Source organism: Vombatus ursinus, unplaced genomic scaffold (assembly GCF_900497805.2).
Source record: "Vombatus ursinus unplaced genomic scaffold, bare-nosed wombat genome assembly UNPS02014812.1, whole genome shotgun sequence".
In the NCBI taxonomy this organism is placed as follows: domain Eukaryota; kingdom Metazoa; phylum Chordata; class Mammalia; order Diprotodontia; family Vombatidae; genus Vombatus; species Vombatus ursinus.
This window is the reverse complement of record NW_020954590.1, coordinates 76,481,664-76,501,879: the sequence shown is the minus strand read 5'-3', so window position 1 is coordinate 76,501,879 and position 20,216 is coordinate 76,481,664. Positions and strand designations below refer to the sequence as shown.

The 20,216-nt window shown below is 39.2% G+C and overlaps 1 protein-coding gene across 1 annotated transcript in view; it reads right to left on the bottom strand.

Annotated features, from left to right (window-relative positions):
• Positions 1-2,205: 2,205 nt before the first annotated feature.
• The window catches only part of LOC114054308 (XK-related protein 4-like), a 463,082-nt gene continuing 445,071 nt past the window's right edge, over positions 2,206-20,216 (bottom strand). Inside the window, exon 4 of the mRNA XM_027877525.1 lies at positions 2,206-3,152. Within this exon, the coding sequence (XP_027733326.1) occupies positions 2,206-3,152 (947 nt within the window). The remainder of the gene's footprint in view (positions 3,153-20,216) is intronic.

Genomic DNA, 20,216 nt, shown 5'->3' with positions numbered 1-20,216 from the left:
GCAAGACTGATATTTTAAAGAAAGCAACTTAATCAATTATTTAGCTGAAATCAAATTAGTCCAATTAAAATGAAATATGAATGTTGAAAATTAACATTTTTTTTTGCTATGGTCTCCTTCTTTGTAGTCTGAAGACCAGTGTTCAAAACCTGGCTTACTGATAATTATCTGTATGACCTTGGGTAAATCACTTCACTTTTTTGATCCTTAGTTTCCAAAATGAAGACATTGGCCTAGATGACTTATAAGATCCCTTCCAGCTCAAAATTTATGAACTAGATGGAAATAGCCAATGAAAAATGGTTTCCTTGGAAAGCTTCTAGTTCTTGGCAAACTATTTTTAGTTTGGTTCTGATATCTTCTTCACCTGATATTCAGAAAACAAACAAACAAACAAACAAACCCATAGCCAGACTCTGGGAACTCCAGGGCTACAAAGCAAGGTGACCTTATAGGAGAAATACATCTTTTTCCATCTAGAGAACAAGCTAATGGGACATGTGGACCCCTTTCTAACTTCCCAAATAACTAAGGAGCATGGGATGCTTTAAAAGAGTCCAGGTCTATAAAAAAGGAAACATCTTCTATATGTAACATACATTTTTCATTACAAAAATATCGAAATAATCCATGAGTTATTCCACTCTGCACCAGCTATAAAAAAAATACTATTAAAATTTGACCTGCACCTTTAATGCAACCAAAAGCACCATGAGGGAGGACATTTCCAACAGAAAAAAAGAGAACATTTACTTGCTGTAGGGAGGTATTTAAAACCCAGAATCTTATTTTTTTGTACAAACAATTCAAACATATCATTAGCTAGATAAAGAGACAAGCCTTCCAGAAGTTCGAAAGGGCTTTTCCCATCACTTATTTCATTGGTTTTGTCTGCTCATACTTACTAATGAGTGGCCCAAAGCCTCTAAAAGACACATCACTTTCAGCTTGGGTTGGGGGAAAAGATAAACCAAACTGTCTGTATATGTGGAGAACGCGATTGTTCTTCCTTGCTTCCTCTTTCCGTAGGGCTCGTGCTACTCGGGTTCTGTCCCTTGGGCATTAGTATCAATCTCGTAGTTCGACAATGTTTGGCACTAGAAGGGTATGGCATGTCATGTACTCTCATCGCACTGCACCTGCATACATTCACACACAGAGCCATGCATTCTGCGTCCTGAAACAAATTCAAGTTACGGCATTTTAATCTCCAGATGCTTGTCCCTTTACAATGCAAAAACATGGTCTCCAGAAGCCTGGAAAACCCATGCTTTGATTTTGCCATTTTTTCCTGCCTTCCTTCCTTTTATTCTCTCTCTTACTCTTTTTTTTTGCAATTAAATACTGAATCATGATTATCATTTAATTTACATCACTAAGTTCTTAGAGCTCCTTGGTCTTGTTGAAAGCCATAAATGTGCTGCATAGGATTTCTGTCAAAAAGGATGCTGTCAACTGAAAATCTTAATGAAAATAAACCCTGAATTTCATAGAAAACTAACCATTCCATCAATATTAACACTTGTGCAAGTGCACTTTCATTTGCTGTCCGCTGGTAGGCTGACATACATGGTAGTTTTTTTTTTCCAAATGAGAAAATATTTACCAATTTAAAAAAAAAAGAACGTTTCTTTTTCTGGAGTCTTGAGGAAATATATTTTCTCATTTTGTTCCTGTGAAAAACAGAGCTTTATATTGACAAACTACCTAAACCATTTTGACAGAAGATTGGTGTGTGTGTGTGTGTGTGTGTGTGTGTGTGTGTGTGTGTAGCGGGTGTATAGTGTGTGTTGTATATATGTGTGTGTGTGTTATACAGATCATGATTGAATATGTCTTTATGCAAAGATCAGGTAAACCCATTAAAATGCCCTATTAGTTGGAGGCAGCATGTACACATTAAACTCTTCCTGTAGTTTTGATTGAAAGCTCTGTGCAGGAGTTTGATAGGAACAAAGAGTCAAGAGCTGGGGATCTGCTCCCCAGCTGAAGGAACTGAGACTCTCAGGGGCTGCTTCTCTGAAAATGGTATTACAGCCACCAGTCTGCAGCCTGTGGATCAAATGATAATCATGATGACAGCCAGACTAAGACCTTTACAGCTCCTTGCTCTACTTTACAATAGAGTATAGTTATTGCCACAGCCCTGCTGTCAACCCTTAATCTGGACTGTAACGTCATGGCTCCTTCAAGACTTTCAGTTTTCTATAAAGTAGTTTCGTACTCCAGCCGCTCCTGAATAAGAGCATCGTCTTTGTACTGTAGCCTCGGAGGAGCAGGGGAACATTCAAAAGCTAATATGGCCTTCCGTAGGCTTCTGTCCAACACGTGTCTCTCCCAGGCTGGGTATCTATTCCTGAACAGGTCAATTTTAATGACTGACTCTTCAATCCTTGGTGGTCGGGAGGATGGGGTGGAAGGAGCAGTTGGCCTCACCTGAAATACAGGCACACACCCATCCCGCTCTGCAAACTTCTGATCCCGATCACTGGCAACGCTGCGGTTATTGGAAATGGACCTTAGAGTGCTCGTGGCCACTTCTGGGGGAAGAGTGAAGGCTGCTATCGGGTCCTCACAAGCACAGCTTGGTGACTGCCCAAAACGGGGTCCGTTGGGGTGAAAGAAGGCATAATACATCAGCATAAAAACAATGCCTGTTAAAAAGCTGCTGAATACCACACACAGCGCTGGTATGGCAAATGCATCTGCAATCTGGGGAGCCTTGTATAGGTACCAGAGGGCACTCAAGGCAGTATTTTCCAAAAGAATCACAAAATAGTAAATGAAGAGACGGCAACGTGTCCTGCCTTCCTTCACATTGAACCAGCTAAAGATATAGATGATCCCAACCACCATGTCGAAGACAATCTCCTCCCATTTTGTGATGCAGAATTCCGTCTCACAGTGGACGATCCAGAAGGTCATGATGCACCAGTGAAGGACAATGAAGATCCCAAAGTAGAGCTGGAAAACAGAGGCAAAGAGGGCAAAGGTGATGACCCTGGCGGCGATGGTGAAGAAATGCCAGCAAAATTGGATGATGACAGCCATGTAGCTGATGGGTTTCTTGTCATCACGGGAGTCCCGAAGGGCTTTCTGGTAGGAGGCCAAGGCCCAAGCCAAGGACACAAGGGAGGCCGCAGCAGTGAGACCTGGAAAAACAAACAGAACAGCGATTTAGAGAAAGGAACATGAACTGAGTGGTGGGAGTTAACAAAGTCTCCTGAGAAACATGCCAGACTGGAATTTGGAAGAATAGAATTTGGACCTGCTGCAGCCTAGCTAGGATGTGTGGACTCCTCTGCTGTATCAGCTTTTCTAAAAGGTTGATGATATATTCTTTCTCTGTTCCTATCTCCCAGAGATGTCATGAAGTGGAATGCTATATGAAGATAGGAGAGAGAACATTCCAGGCATAGGGAACAACACAAATGAAGACACACAAGGGGGACAAAGAGCAGTCCAGTTGACTGGAGGATAGAGCACAAGGAAAGAAGTAATATGAAGTTATCCTGGAATGCAAGGCTGGGACCAGATTGTAGAGGGTATGTATTTGCAGGCAGAGAGCTCCTAATGAAAATAGCTGGCATTAATGCAGCATTTTAAGGTTCACAAAACACTCTATGTAAGTTAGCTCATTTGATCCTAAAAGAAAATGCTAACTAGGGTCTACACAGCACAGAGAAAAGTGGGAATAGTGTGAAGAGAATTTTCCCTCCCTTTTCCAACCCATACTCTATTCTGTTTCTGAAGTGATTTTCCCAAAGTTTGGGTTTGAACATACCACTCCCCTGATCAATAAATTCTAGTAGCTCCCTCTTACCTCCTCTGTAAGCCTTCTTAGACTTAACTCTTCTCACTGTACTCTAGGATCCAATTAGAATGGATGACTTACCTTTCTTTCTATGCAATACTTCATGCCTCATCTCCTTGCCTTTGTGTGGGCTGCCCTTCCAAGTCTGAAACACTCTCCCTTCTTCCCTCTGTTTCTTAGATTTCCTGGCTTCCTCCAAGACTCAGCTAAAGTCTCTTTCCTGATGGTCCTCCTGACCCCAACCCTTGCCCCACTTGTGTCTTTAATCCATATCTGGCACTTCCCTCTTTTCCATTCCTTCGTCATTTTTGTTGATTTCTGCTGGTGAAGTTAATGTTTAATCCAATGGATTTTTCATTAGGAGCTGCCTCACTGACCCCTTGACCTAGAATACATGTTGTTCCCGGAAATTTTTTTTAAACATACCTTGTTTTCTTGAATGGCAAAAGGCTTTATGTTTTTACTTGTACAGATGGCTACTCAGTTCTAAAATCAGATTTTGAGTATCACCAGATCTGGGGCTTATAGGAGTTACAATCCATTTCCCCTTTTCACAAATAGTAGCAACCCTTAGTGACAACTCATATACCTCATGATGGAATGAAGGCTTTAAAAACATCTCTAGACAATAAAAAGGTTGTTGCCTGTAATCCTAAAAAAATGAATTTTAAAATAAATAGTCCCTGTGGGAATCATGCTACTTGAGAGAGAAACAAAACAAAACAAAACAAAACAAAACAATTTTTGAAGATCATTCAGAGTACTTCTTTTATTTGGAAACCTTCAGTAGGTTAAATTGCCTGAATAATAGTTACTGACAAAGCACATACTTTCCAATAACATCTTCCCAAACCCACCCTTAACAAGCCCATTTTTTCCTGCTCCTCCCCTTGCAAAAAATCTTATGACAAGATCTTCAGTTTCTTTCTGTCAATTGTGAAATCATTCAAAACAGCATCTTCACAGACTTTTAGGAAAATATTTATAGGTCAACTTTTTAGTCAAAGACTAGTACGCAAAATAGGCCAGTAGTTGGATGTAAATTAATTTCTAGAAGGTGGAAAATATCCAAAGGTTTTATAAAATATGCATAGATACAAAAAAGCAAAAAGAACAGAAAAAGTAAAATAGAGCAGAGAGGGCAAAAAGTGGAAAAAATGACAAGGAAAAGAAAGTTAATAATAAAACATAACAATGGCTTACGTTTGTATAGTGCCCTCAGGTTTGCAGAGCTCTGTAAATTTGTTGTCTCATTTGGTCTTCCTAACAACCATATGAGACAGATGCTAATATTATCCCATTTTGCAGGTAGGAAAACTGAGGCTCAGCAAGTGACTCGTCAAAGGTCATGCAAGTAGTGAATGGGTTTGAACACAGATCTTCCTAACTCTGGGTACACTGCAGCAGAAGATGAAGGTGCTTAGGTGAAGCACAAGTGAGAGAAAGGTGAGTGACAGAGAGTAATGTATTTTGTTTTAACGTCATCAAAGAATTCATAGATGTCACATAAAGATCATTGGTTGGAGCATACCTCCTATTGCTCAAAAACCTTCAGTGGCTCCCTATTGCCTCTGGAATAAGGGTTAAGCAGTTTAGCGCTGGCAGTACAAGTCCTCTACTATCTGGTGCCATCCCAGCTTTCCTGTCTTATTAGTCCCGTCCTTGTACTCTATGCTCCAGTCAAACTGCATCGCTGTATGTATGACCCTCTAAAATGGGCTCTACTCTTACCTACCCTGTGTCTGTTGAATTCCACTCCATCCTTTAAAATTCAATTCAAATGCTGTCTCCTCCCTGATGTTTGCCTGGTCCTATCCAATCCCCTCTCCCCCCTCGTGATGGTGATGACGTTTCCCCTCTGATATCAAAAAACATTTTGATTGTAGGTCTTTAATGTTCTCGTCGCATAATATTATATTATCTGCTATAGATTGTAAACTGCATGAGGACAGGGGCTTTGTCATATCTAAACTTTCTATATTCTCTTGAAACTAACATGGTCCTCCAAACATAATGGGTGCTAGATAAATATTTGTTGTTTTCAGATGCATTTCAATCTGTATATGTATGTAGTATGATAACTAATGTACTATGATTCATAAACTGGCAGATAGATTATGCCCCCACTTATATTCTTTTCTTAAATCTAGTAGTCTGAGAAAACAAACTTGGGCTTACTGGCCTCGTCAGGGGCTATTAGGACATCTACAGAGTGTTTTTGTGGGAATAGGAAAAATGTGCTTGTGTTTACTCTATGTTCCATGAGTTCTCAAAAAGAAAAAAGCCATAACCCTTTTGGCATGCTAAGCAATTAACTACAGTTGTGCTATTAGAAATGATGAGCTCAATGATCTTAGAAAAACATGGAAAGGCTTGCACAAAATAATGAAAAGCAAAATGAACAGAACCAAGAGAACATCGTACACCATGACAGCAACATAGTTTTAAGAATGACTTTGAGCGAATGAATTATTCTGATTGTTGTAAATACCCAAATTAACTATAAAGGACATATGAAGAAAGATGCTATCTGCATCTAGAGAAAGAACTGATAAGTAGAAGTATGTATAGAATAATTTTACACACACATACACATATACATACAAACATGTGTATATGTGTATATATGTATATACATATATCTACATCTAACCTATATAGATATACATACACATATTTTTGTCTAATGGTGAACATCTCTAGGGTGGGGAGAAGGAGGGAAGACAAAAAAAGAAAAAAAGAAATTTGCATAATAATTTTGTTGTGTATTTAAAATGAATAGCAAGTTATACATAATAGTTTTGTAGATTCTTGTGCAATCATTTTTTAAATCATACTATGTTATAGAAATGCTTATTTTATTCCATAAATTAAAAATAAAATAAATTCAACAAAAAACAAAAAATTGAGGTGCATCTGGAATTCTGATTTCAACAGTGCAGGGATTCCTGATGCATAAATTTCTTCCACTGATGCAGTTTGGACATCCTTCTGTAAATGACAGTCTTAGAGAGTTGTCTGGTACCCTGAGAGGTTAAGCAGACTTGGATGTGATTGTAGAATTAGAATGTGGCAGAGGCAGAATTTGAGTGGTCATCTTCTCTATCTTCTTGATCTGAGGCTGTCTTTTTGTTACTACACTAGGCTACCTCTCACTATATTGAATACAGTTGCTAATTATTGATGTCTATAGACACTGTGACATAGTGGATAGAAAGTTGATCTTGGAATCAGAAAGACTTGGGATTGTCTTGCTGCTGGTTCATACTAACTGAGTGACTATGGACAAGCCACTTAATCTCTTAGTGATCTAGGAAACAACCCAAGACTGTATGTTAGAGAAGAAGTTGTAGATGTTCATTGATGCAGAGGGAATTTCCATAGTGGGACTCTCTATACTAATAAAATCACAGTTATAATCCCCCTATTTTTAACAGGTTGCTGATTTTACTCACACATACATCAAAATAATTATATCTACATATATCTTTCTCATTTTTTTCCTTTGAATTGAACTGAACCACATAATGTGTAACTTTAAAATGGACTAGTACTTCAAATGCAATATGAAAACAAAGAGAAGACCTGAAATATATATTAAAATGATTTTCTGGAAAGTCATTGTGATTTTACCATCTCTATTAAATAAGTAACCACATGGTTAAAAGGAACCTTGAGAAATCATATCATGACTGTCCAATTCAATTGGAATTCACTATGATCCAAGGAAACAGTGAGCCTTGCATATTCCCATGGGATATTTTAGTAGAGTGGGTGAGTTGCTTGTTTTTCTCTTGCTAAGCTGTGACAGTTAAAGGAGCTCAAATCCCAAATAACTAAGTCAGCCAAACTAGCCAAAGTGTACTTGTTTCAAGATACAGCCTCAGGGAAATTTTCCTTTCATTTGCTGGGAGTCCTGTCAGTCATTTTTGAAGGTGGCATCACAGCATTAGTCAGGGTGAGTCTCTATCTTTGAGATTGTCTTGTGCAACACAATCGCTGACTTGTATGTCTCCTTTCTATTCTGTATATATCTTGTATGAATCTAGTTACTTATATGTTGTCTCCAGCATCGGAGAGTGACTTCTTTGAAGGGAGGGTCTGCTTGTTTTTCTCTTTGATTCTTTAGCATTTAGCATAGTGCCCAAGTATGTGCTTAATAAATATTTTTTGATTGATTGACACATATGCTCACCTGTCCATTCTGACCAACTCAAATAAACTGTCTTGATTCAAGTAATTTTTAAACTAGTGAAATCAAGGAAAATGCTTAAACTAGCTTTCAATTGTAGACACAGCCTAAATCTATAAGGGTTGCTGAAAATAGAAGTTTAAGTCCATTGTGACATCAAAATGTTAACCATAACTGTAAAATAATAGAGAAAAATCCATAATCAGTTTGTCTTTATAATTCTCTTTTGCTTTGTTCCCTTATCAAGATGAAATCTTGGAGCCATTTGGTCAGTCTCCATAATTAGTCTCCCATCTCTATAGAGGCAAGGATTTCCCCATCATTATCTATCTATATGTGGTGGTAATATTGTGGTGGTTTTTTTTTTCATATTTGAAATTTTATTATGAACAATCATCTAGAACACAGACGTTGTGGAATGCAAAGAACAAAAAATATGATTGTATATGAATCTGTAAACTTGTATTATGTACAATTTTGAAGTGTAAATATAGCATATTAGTAACAATGATATACTGTTTGTGTCCACTTCTTTTTGTTTTCATTTATGTTTTTTTCTGTTTTGTTGATAGTTTTTTTTTCTTTTTGCACTGATGTTATCATTGTCACATTTAGCATCTTTTAAGTGAAATTAGATCAGAAAGAGGGGTTCTGGATCTGACTAGAATCTCTCTCACTGCTATTAGTTATGCCTGCACTGTAATCATATTAATGATATTGCTGTTCTTATGAAAAAGTACTCTTAGCTCATGTGTTTATATTGCCAGATCAGATTATATCAATAATGCCATATATTAAGGAGACAGTGTGGTTGCTTAACTTGAAGTCAGGAGAGACCTGAGTTTAAATCTTGCCTCTATACTTGCTAGCTGTACATCAAAGGATAAGTCATTCAACCTGTAAGCCTCAGTTTCCTCATCTCTGTTACCTGTACTTTGCAAGGTTGTTGTAAGGATTAAGAAAGATAATATGATAAAACACTTTGCAAACATTAAAGTGCTACATAAATGTCAACGAATATTATGGAAAATAATGAATGGTCTTTGGACTGAACCTGGGATTTCATTGGTTTGGGGAATTCTTTGTGAGGAAACTCCCTCTATTCATGCATATCAGTTCCTGTGCTGCAATTTACAGCTTAGAGAGCTGCTTATATAAAATAGGCAGTGTTGCCTAAGGGAGAGTGTTAGGAAGACCTGGGTTCAAATTACATCTCTTGGACACATACTCTCTGTGTGACCCCAAGTCATTCAACCTCTCAGTGGCCCAGTCAAGTCTCTAAGATGATAGAAAAATGTAGTCTTTTAAATCTTTTGTTTTAATTTGTTAACGACTTGTGGTAATTTCATTATATTAAAATACAAAGTTGAGGACTCTTAGGTTGTTCACCAGGAAATATATATATATATATTTTCTCACTGCTTTTCTTAAAAACAAAGTTTTATTGATGCCTCTTGTTTATATGCAAAGGATTGTGAATATACAACTAATTCCTCTCCCTTTCCTCCCAATTTATCCTTCCCTTCTAACAAGGAAAAATAGTTGCATGCAAGACATGATATAGCAACTGCTGTTCAGTCGTTTCAGTCGTGTCTGACTCTTCACGACCCCATTTGGAGTTTTTGTGGAGAAGATACTGCAGTGGTTTGCCATTTCCTCCTCCAGCTCATCTTACAGATGAGGAACTGAGTGATACAGCAACAAGGTCTGACAATACAAAATCTGACTCTAAGGTTTTCCCACCTCCCTGCTGAGTGGAGAGGGACATCTCTTCTCCACGACTATTTTTGCTTTTTTCTTTATCATTGCTTTTCATAACAGACAGACGGATGTGCACAGACAGACAGACCCCTCCGCCCTGACACACATTCACACAATACTCTTAAAACATTTCCAAACACTAACCAAGCAGTAAGAATGCCCTATCTTCCACCCCTGCCCCCACCCCCAGGGACTTGTTCACATAAAAAGATGATTTTGTAGACTTTTAGCACTAAAAGGGCCCTTAGAGAACACCTAGACCGATTCTAATTTTACAGTTGAGGAAACAGACGTCTGAGAGGTTATGGGATTTGCCCAAGGCCCATTACCAGCCAGTGATGGAGCCCAGACGAGAGTCCAGGTTTTCTGAGTGCCAGCCCCCTACTCTTGCTACTGTCAGAGGCAGCCCCGACTACTGCATTGTTTCCCACTTTCTCAGGAGGTGCCTGGCTCTGGGGTTGCTCCTGTTGTCCTCACTGTCTGCTTTACGTCATTCAAGCAAACTTAAAGAAACAGAAGGGGCCGGCATCTTAACGAGAAAGCAGAGGGAGCAAGGTTTGCTTTCTCCTGGACGTGGGAAGATGGGAGCTGTTCTTTTTGCTTGAGTTGAGAGAACACAGATAGGTTTCCAGATAAGATGCTGCAGTTCTGAGAAGGGGGTTTTGCAGGCAGCCTGACTGAGGTGCCATGTAGCTGAGCCTTTGGAATCCCAGTGTTCACAGGCAATGCTGCTCTGATGCATTAGATCAATTGCGTCATGGTATCTGACTGATGCGCGGGCCTCTGTTTTCTCATCACACTGCATCCTGAACAATTTATCTGCCTTTGAATAAAACAATTCAGTGACAATAGATGGTGTGACAATGTGTTCAGTCTCCATAAGCTCAGGAATATTTTTCCTCCTCGGGCAGTTGGCATAGAGCATGAAATGAAAGGCTTGTGAAAGAAAAATGCTCCTAGAAGTTTTTCTTCCAGTTGAAACCACCTGGATCAAGAATGAGAAATGGCCAGCCTATAAGTTGGACCTTGAATATTGCCTTGGTCAGTGTCTCTGAAACCCAGAGAATAATCACTCTCAGGGAGGCGGCTGCAGCTGTCCCTTTTATAGCAGAGTATCTGAAGATTTAAGGATAAAGAGCATTTGATGGGTTGTGGGCTACTTTCTAATTCAGGGGACAATGATGAATGGTGGCAGCATTCTGAAGCTCGTAGAACAAGTGAACAGTGGATAAAGTGAGGTTTACTAACAGTTCAAAGTTGCAAAGTCTCCATCTTTGTCTCTTTCTTTCCCTTTTCCTTTCAGAATTGGGGTAAGGTTTTTGAATGTCCTAGGCATGTATATATTCAAATAAATGATCAAAAGAAGCTTTTGGGGAGGCATGGATAGCTATCATTGAAATTTTGCCCACTCCTTTCAACGGAGACTTTGATTTCTGCCTCGAAGGGAGCAAGAAAAAGGGCCATAAAGCTGGGTACTCTGTTATCTCTGAGAGAGAGAGATACCTGATTAGAATTTTATTTATCTGTCTCCCTAAATATTTCTGGTCTAGAGGCAATATTTTTAGATTCCAGTTGGTCTCCAGCTCTTAAAAAAGGGAAAAAAGCAAAAAGTAACACACAAGCTTACACTCGCAGGTTTGACTAATTCCCATCAAATGCTGGTTACATTAAAAGAGCATCACAAATAGTGAATTATGAGTGAATTTATTTATTCAAGCAGATAGTAAATAGAAATATGAGCTCAACAGATTAAAACATCTCAGAAAACACCCAAGGGTAAATGAACTCTTTACAGAGGAACAGGCTGAGATACTGCTCAATCAAGAGAGATGCCCTGACCTCCCTCCACTCCTGAGAGACTGAGGTAGTGAAAGGGGGGATTATGCCCTTGAGGTGCTAGGGGCTACAGTTATCCCTTCCTCATTGAGACTTTCCCCATTGCCATTTAAATATATCGTGAGTCGGCATAAAAAATTAAATGGGAATTTTTGGAGTTTTGTGGAAGCCACAAGTGACACAAGAAGGCCAGCAGACAATGTAGAAAAAGTTTAGAAGCTCAGAAATGCATAAAGTATATGTATGTTATTGTATAATATCAACATAGTTTATCTTTTAATGCCATAAAAATTCAGACTTCTCTGGTACAAAGGGAGGGCCAAAACATTTTATGTGGATTTTCTAGATTGTGGGGGCCACTTCTGTGATGTGGAAGGGATAACTGTAAATATTTTTAAACTATACCTTTAAAGTAAATATTTTTTCATAAAAACTAATCTAATAGTTAAGTGGCTAAATGGAACTGGGAGTTCAGGGGATCCCTAAAATTGAGGAAGCATTATCAGTGGCTTCTTGAGTCAATGGCAGATGCTAGGTATACCCAGATCCCTTGAGGGTGCCTGGAGAACCCTGGTGGGGGGGCGGTTTAGGCAGTGGAAGCTACTGTAGTCATTGTTACACATATTAAAAATTGTTGCTGGTTGTGTTACCTCTCAATTCATCACTTTAGGCAGCTACCTAATTTACCTTACCTCTGATCTCAGTTACTGTACTCCTTTTTGTATGTTTTTCTTTTTGTGGTTACTCCCTTTTTCCACTTCTACCTACCCATCTCTGCTTTTCCTTCTGTCTGACTCTATTTCTCTTTCCCTACATTAACGCTACTCCAGTTTGAGATGCCAGTCTCCAAATACTCTGAAATAATCTATTCTCATATCATATTCTTATAGTCATGTGATAAGTAAGAATTCTTGGAAATCTCCAGAGAAAGCTTCATGGGATTTATAGCCCAATTCCCTTGATGAAGGAGGCTCAGGGAAATGAACCAAGTTCTCTAATTCTCTGATTCTTAGACAAATAGAATGAGCATGTCTCTCTCCTCTCTACAAAAGGCAGATCTGTGGACCTTCCCTAGCTGTGAGGCAGAAAAACACTGTTTGCACAGTGATAGAAAGGATAACTATATTCAAATCCTGCCTTAGTTACTTACTAGCTGTGTGACCCTGGGCAAGTCACTTAATATCATTTGACTCAGTTTCCTCAACTATAAATTAGGGATAAAAACAGCACCTACTTCCCAGCATTGCTGTGAGGATAAAATGAGATAATATTTGCAAAACACTTAGCCGTGCCTTTCGCATAGTAGGCACTATATAATTGGTAGCTATTCTTCCTCATTTATTTAGGCATTTCTTCTGGCAATTCTTCCTTATTTATGCCTTTCAAAATTAATCTCTTCCTCAACTCACAGAGTCCTACCTTTGTGTAACCATCCTGCTGTTTCAGCTAAAAATATTTTCACCTCAGATTAGACCTATAGGATCATAGGTTGGAACCAAAACAGTCCATACAGTTGGAAAAGGCTTTAGAGGCCATTTCCTCATTTTACAGATGAGGAAATAGACCACACAGACTTTAAGTGACTTGTTCATTGTCACATAGGTAGTGATAGAACTAAGATTCAGACACAGAGCGAGATTTGAACCCTACACCTTTATTCAAACCAGTTTGTCCTAGAATGTTTTCTTTGCTCCATCATTCCCTGCTTTATATCCTATATAATTAAATGTGTGGATCAGGAGTGGGGAACCTGTGGCTTTGAGCCACATGTGGCCTTCTAGGTCCTCAAGTGCAGCCTTTTGACTGAATCCAAACTTCACAGAACAAATTCCCTTAATAAAAAGGAATTGTTGGGGCAGCTAGGTGGTGCAGTGGATAAAGCACTGGCCTTGGAGTCAGGAGGACCCGAGTTCAAATATGGCCTCAGACATATAACACTTGTTAGCTGTGTGACCCTGGGCAAGTCACTTAACCCCAATTGCCTCACACACACACAAAAAGGAATTGTTCTGTAAAACTTGGACTCAGTCAAAAGACCATACCCAAGGACCTAGAAGGCCACATGTGGCCTCAAAACTGCAGGATCCCCACCCCAGGTAGAAGTTACATCCATCTTCCCCACCCCTGCCAAATAAAATGTTATCTACTTGAGGTCAAGGCTTCTGTCTTTTATTTTACCTTAAAAAAAATTTTACTTTACACAGTTCCTTACAGAAGAAAGACATTTAATAAATGTTTCTAGAATGGAATTGATTGTTATTCCTGAAATCACTCACTTGCCCTAGTCCAAGAAGGGGAGTGAGAACTTTGGGAAACAGAAAGGTAATTGATGTACCAGAAAATATATATTTTTTCAGAATGAGTATTTACTCTTCAGCATATTTATACCTTTTCTCTTGTCTAAATAAATATACAAATTCACCTTGTGGAAAGATGCCTAATTTTACATTCTATACCATGATTAACATATTGTGAAAAAAGCCCACCACCTAATATTCTGGTTATTTGTAGTTGTGGGGATGGCAGTATGTTTGGTACACTCAGGAGGCAGGAAAGAAGTTTCTAGTTTCACAGTGCCCCCTTTATTCTTATTAAGTGAAGGTCCCCGAGGGAGCATAGTGTAGAGTGGCCAAGATTATGATGAGAATTGAAATGGATTTTCTGACTCTAATTTAAAGAAGAGACAGAATTTCAAAAGTGACAGCTGAGTCAGAAGAAAAGTCCTTAGAAAGACACATAGTGAAGACTGGCTGACTATGGATCTGAATAACAAAAGACCTGAGATATCCCCTGGGGCTATGAACCAAAAGAGTCCATAAACCCCTCCCTTATGTGAAAAGGATGCAATTTCAAAGAACCAGAAGATGGCAGCAGCAGCAAACTAACAGAAGCAGTATTGTGGAGAGAACAGAACAGTAATGGACCTTAGAAGCTTTAAGCAGAAGAAAAAGTAGCTCACAGCTCAACATTACCAGACCAGCAAATGACTGATATTAAAGGCTCTAAGGGGAAGTCATCTGGGGCAATGGATGTAGAAAGGCATTCTAGTGCTGAAATGAGTCCAAAAAAGTTGAGCAGTTTCAAGCCTGCAATGAATCAACAAGCATTTATTAAGCACTTACTATATACTCAGCTCCTCTCCTGTATCACCGCCTTGTTATGGCAGAGGGACTTGCGTAGCTCAATGAAAGTATGAGTTAAGTCGTGCAGGGTTACCCAAGATGGGAAATGGCAAACCACTCCAGTATCTTTGCCAAGAAACCCCCATGGACAGTATTAAAGTGCTAAAAGATATGACATTGGAAGATGAGCCACTCAGGTTGTAAGATGTCCAACACTTTAGTGGAAGAAGGGACTGTTGTGCTGTGTTCCACAGGGTCACAAAGAGCTGGATACAAATGAATGACTGAACAGCAATAATATGCTAAGCACCAGAGACAGAAAGAAAACCAAAAAACCAATGCCCGCTCTCAGGGAGCTCCCAATCTAATGGTAGAGATAATATGCAAACAACTATGTACAAAAACAAACAAATAAACCTATATCCAGGATAAGCAGGAGATAATCAACAAAGGGAAAGCACTAGAATCAAGAGGAATAGGAAGGCTTCTTATAAAAGGTTAGATTTTAGCTGGGACTTGAAGGAAGACAGAGAGACCAAGAGTAAAAGATAAGGAGGGAGATATTTCCAGGTAAATAGGACAGTATCTAAGAATGTATTGACTCTCTCAGTCAAACATTTATTTAAATGCCTACTATGTGCCAGGCACTGTGTTACACGCTAGGGATATAAAGAAAGCCAAAAGACAGTTGCTGCCCTGGAGAAGCTCAAAATATAATGGCAGAGACAACATGCAAACTATTTTGTACAATAATCTACATACAGGATAAATAGTAAGCAATAGAGAGAAGGCACTAGAATGAAGAGGAATTGAAACAGCTTCCTGCAGAAAGCAGGAGCCTGAAGGAAGCCAGGAAATCCAGAGGGTGGAGATGAGGATGGACAACATTCTAGGCATAGATGACAGCCAGAGAAAATGTCCAGAGTGATGGGGAATGAGTAAGTTGAGGAACTGAGAGGTTAGGATATTTGAGGTACTATCAATATGTATGTTAAAGTCCCCTGGTATGAGGGCAGGAGTTTGGGAGGAGATACAGACTGTGGGCTAAGCACTGAGGAGAGGAGAATGCTCTTCAAGTAGATTACTGTCTGGATATGAAAAGATTCTTCATTCTTCTGGGTAGGATGGAGGAACAAACAAATTGATTTACACAACTACCTTAGCATTTCAGCAACAAAAGTACTAGCTGGGGTATCTGAATTCAACTCACCTCCCATAGTAGCAAACAGCACAGTGATGAGACCATATCCGTTCAAATGAATTAGCCTCAAGATGATTCATCCTTAGGCATAATATCACTCTATGGACCACTATTTTCTGTGAACAGCATAGAAATAGCCTATCTCTATTTAACTGTGCCCTGGTCAGAGCCCATCTTGAGCAATGTGTCCAGTTCTCTCTGCACTACATTTTTGGAAGAACACTGACAGGCAAGCACGTTTCTAGAGGAGAGTGCACAGGCTGGTGAAGGGAGTTAAAGCAATGCGAAATTAAGATTGGTTTAAAGAGATGGAGTATGTTTAGTCTGAAGAAGAGGGGACTTAAGGGAGCCTTGATCGTTATCTACCACATTAAAACCTTTCAAATATTTGAAAAAGGATTAGGAATTCTGATGTACTCGATTCAATCTAGTTCAACAAACAGAACTAGGAACAATACGGGTAGAAGTTACAGGGAGGTAGACTTTTGCTCCATGTGAGAAGGAGCTGATGATGTGGAATTGTCAAACAACGGAATGGGCTGCTTTTGGAGGGCAATGAGTAGAGTCCAGGGGTGTACTGGTAAATGTTTATCAACCAACTCATTGAAAAAATGTATCTACCCACTTTTAAGTTTAATCTGCATTGTTAACATTTTCTCGATCACTTTCTCAAGTCTACGCAAGCAACAAAACAATAAATCAATCTCTGATTTGTAGCATTTGTCAATTTCTGGAGAGTACACGGTCACATTGAAAATTTAATAACCAGCTATCATGAGACAGTATGAGATGATTCCAGTATACCACTTACTGCATCATATCATTGGATATATTTGTACAGAGGCAGCTTGATCTGGTGGAGAGAACCCTGAAGGTGGAGTCTCGAGATACTTAGACTCAAATCTCAGTTTTGACACAGCAAAGTAATTTTTCTTTGGTTAAGCCAAAGAATCCCTCTGAGTCTCTGTTTCTTGATCTCTAAAATGAAGGGGTTGGACTAGAATATCTCTAAGGTTCTTTCTGGTTTTAAATCTCATGCACTTATGAACCACTCTGGGTCTATGAAATAGGTAGAATAATATTCATACTACAAGACATGCCATTTCAACTCCAGGCATTCTCTCTAGCTGTCCCCCATGCCTGAAAAACTCTTCTTTCTCTGCTCCAACTACTGACCTCCCTGGTTTCCTTTAAGTCCCAACTAAAATCCTACCTTCTACAGGAAGCCTTCCCTAACCCTTCTTAATTCCAGTACTAGAGCTAGCTCACAGTTTGGGAAGCTCCGAAGGAAAGTGTGGGAGAAAAGAGGTGTTAGACTGCCTATTAAAGCAAAAGTCTACAGAGCCATTGTGCTGGCTTCAAGGTTGTATGCCTGTGAAACCTGGACAGTATACCAGCACCATGCCAGAAAACTGAATTGCTTCCATCTGAATTGTCTTAGGAAGATTCTGAAAGATCACTTGGCAGGATTAAAATACTGGACACTAAGGTTCTTTCTTGAGCTGAACTGCCAAGTGTTCAAACTCTACTGCAGAGAGTACAACTCTGATAGGCTGCCCATGTGGTTTGAATGACAAATGCACATTTGCTGAAAAGATTGTTTTTACAGAGAACTCACACAAAGCAAATGCTCGCGGGGAGGTCAGAAGAAGCGATACAAGGATACTCTTAGGGTGTCTCTGAAGAACTTTGGAATTGATTGAGAGACATGGAAGACACTGGCACAGGACCATTCAGCATGGTGTGCCCACATCAAAGAAGACCCTGTGCCCTATGAACAAAGCAGAATAGTAGCTCAAAAGAAATGTGAGATGCTCAAATTTAGAGATATCTCCATTCCAAATGTTCATAAGGACTATTTGTGCCTGACCTGTGGTAGAACCTTCCAAGGGAGTATTGGTCTGATGAACCATAATCACACACACTTTACTTTGACCCCCAATACAATGATGTCATTTTGGTCCTCTTCCAGAGCAAAGGACAAAATCAGCCTGCTCTCTGCTAATTATTTCTTATTTGACCTATATGTAGCTTGCTTTGTATATATTTGTTTGCATGTTGTTACCTCCATTAGATTGTAAGCTCCTTGAGGGCAGGGACTGTCTTTTGCCTCCGGCACATCCCCCAGCACAATGCCTGGCACATAGTAGGCACTTGAAAATATTTATTGATTTATTCATTATCTCACAGGCTTCTTGAAAAGATTCTAATCTTAAAGTACCACATAGACATGAATGGCCATTGTTACTATGCTTTAGGCAGGGTGGTATGATGGAGAGTGCTCTGGAGGGGTAATCACAAAGACTGGGTTCAAGTCCACATTCTATTACTAGTCTTATAAAAAATTTATTTAGCATATCTGAGCCATAGACAACTTTTTTTTTTTGATTAGGCAATGGAGTTAAGTGACTTGCCCAGGGTCACACAGCTAGTAAGTGTTATGTGTCTGAGGCCGAATTTGAACTCAGGTCCTTCTGAATCCAGGGCTGGTGTTCTATCCACTGTGCCACCTAGTTGCCCCCATAGACAACTTTCTAAAGCTGTAAGTTACAGACCATTTTTGATTTGCATTGGAGAAAAATCTACCACAAAACTAGATGACTTCTGATATCCTTTCCAACCCTGAGATGTTATAGCAACTACCTACAAACTGAGTCCATCAGCATCATCCTAGTAATCTGGACTAGGCTTTCACCAAGTCGAATCAGTACTCCCTAACTGTGGGATCAAATTTGACCATGAATAAACCTCTGAAAAGTTGTCTTGGCTAACCTGATATATACATATATGAGAAATAACTGTGATTTAGTCCATGTGAAAACCTCTAATATGGGAATTCCCTTTACCAAGGCAAATGGCATGCCTTAATTCATTGCATGAAAGGGACTCATGTTTACCTGACTCCAAGCCTAGACCACCATGTACTGTACCAGGCTCCCTCTTAAATGCCGAACTCTTAAATTGTCTTCTCATTTTCAGGAAGGAGGGAAAACCTCTGCAAAGTAAATGTACAAGATAGGCTATGGATCACAGTGTGCTTGGGCTGTCAGCAAGTTGTTGACTAGCTGTGGAAACGTCAGCACCACGGAGACATCATAGGAATGAATGGTAGACAAAGACAACAGAGGCTTTTGATTCTGAACCCATTGTTCCTCCTTCCCATAATGCTTTACTAGTTACCAATTTTCTTTGCAAATAGCAAAATGTAGTGTATGCGCCCTGATTGTTAGTATCCTTTAAAACACTCATTGGTATTGATGGTATTGATGGTTTCCAGTCTTTTTTTTTTTCCAGAGAAAGCATTAAGTTGGCACATCAATAGGGAAAATGACAAATCCTAGGACCCTAGGGCTTATAATACTGCGGTTAATTCCAACAAGAATTACCATGCAACCACCCATATTCAAAATCCTTATAGTATCTGAAAGACATACTAGAAGATGGTAAAAAGTGATAGTAACTATATACATATATGTATATATGTATATATATATTTCTTAAAAAAAGAAGACAAATACTTTCAGGACAAACTATGAAATAATGACACATACACACTGTATTTGGGGGGGAATGGAGGGAGGGAAGGAAAGAGAGAAGGGGCTGGAGACAGAGGGAGGGGGGAGGGAGGAAGGTAGGGAGAATGAGGGAGGGACAGAGAAGAGAGAGAGAGACACACAGAGAGAGAGACAGACACAGAAAGAGAGACAGTGACAGAGTGAGACAGTGACATGGGGGTGGAATAAGGGGGAGTCATGTGGACTCAAGCATTGATCATACTGGACCATCACAATGGGACTGATTTAATATTTTGGAAAATAAGGAAAACATAGATGAGAGCTGAAGTGGCTCTGTGGCACTGAGAGTTATGAAAGAATAAGTTTGATTGTCAGAATGAAATACTCCTAACAGCTAAAAATTCAAAATACAGATAGTAGGTACTTAATACAATTTTTGTTAAATGAGGAATGAATGAATATTGGACTCTAACTCCAGATGATGATCTCATTAGTGCAATACTTCGACTGAACTGGCAAGTCACAAAGAAATAGCAATAAAAGAAAATGGTATATTCTGCAAGGTAGAGAAAAGAATTAGGAATATAAACAAAAGGAATCATTTTGACTGGATGGAAAAATGTGCCTAAAATGAGAATAAAATCATATCCAAACTTAAGCAAAATATGGTCTTAATTTTATTTGTAGCATAGGGACTATTTTGAGATTCCTTCCTTCCTTCCTTCCTTCCTTCCTTCCTTCCTTCCTTCCTTCCTTCCTTCCTTCCTTCCTTCCT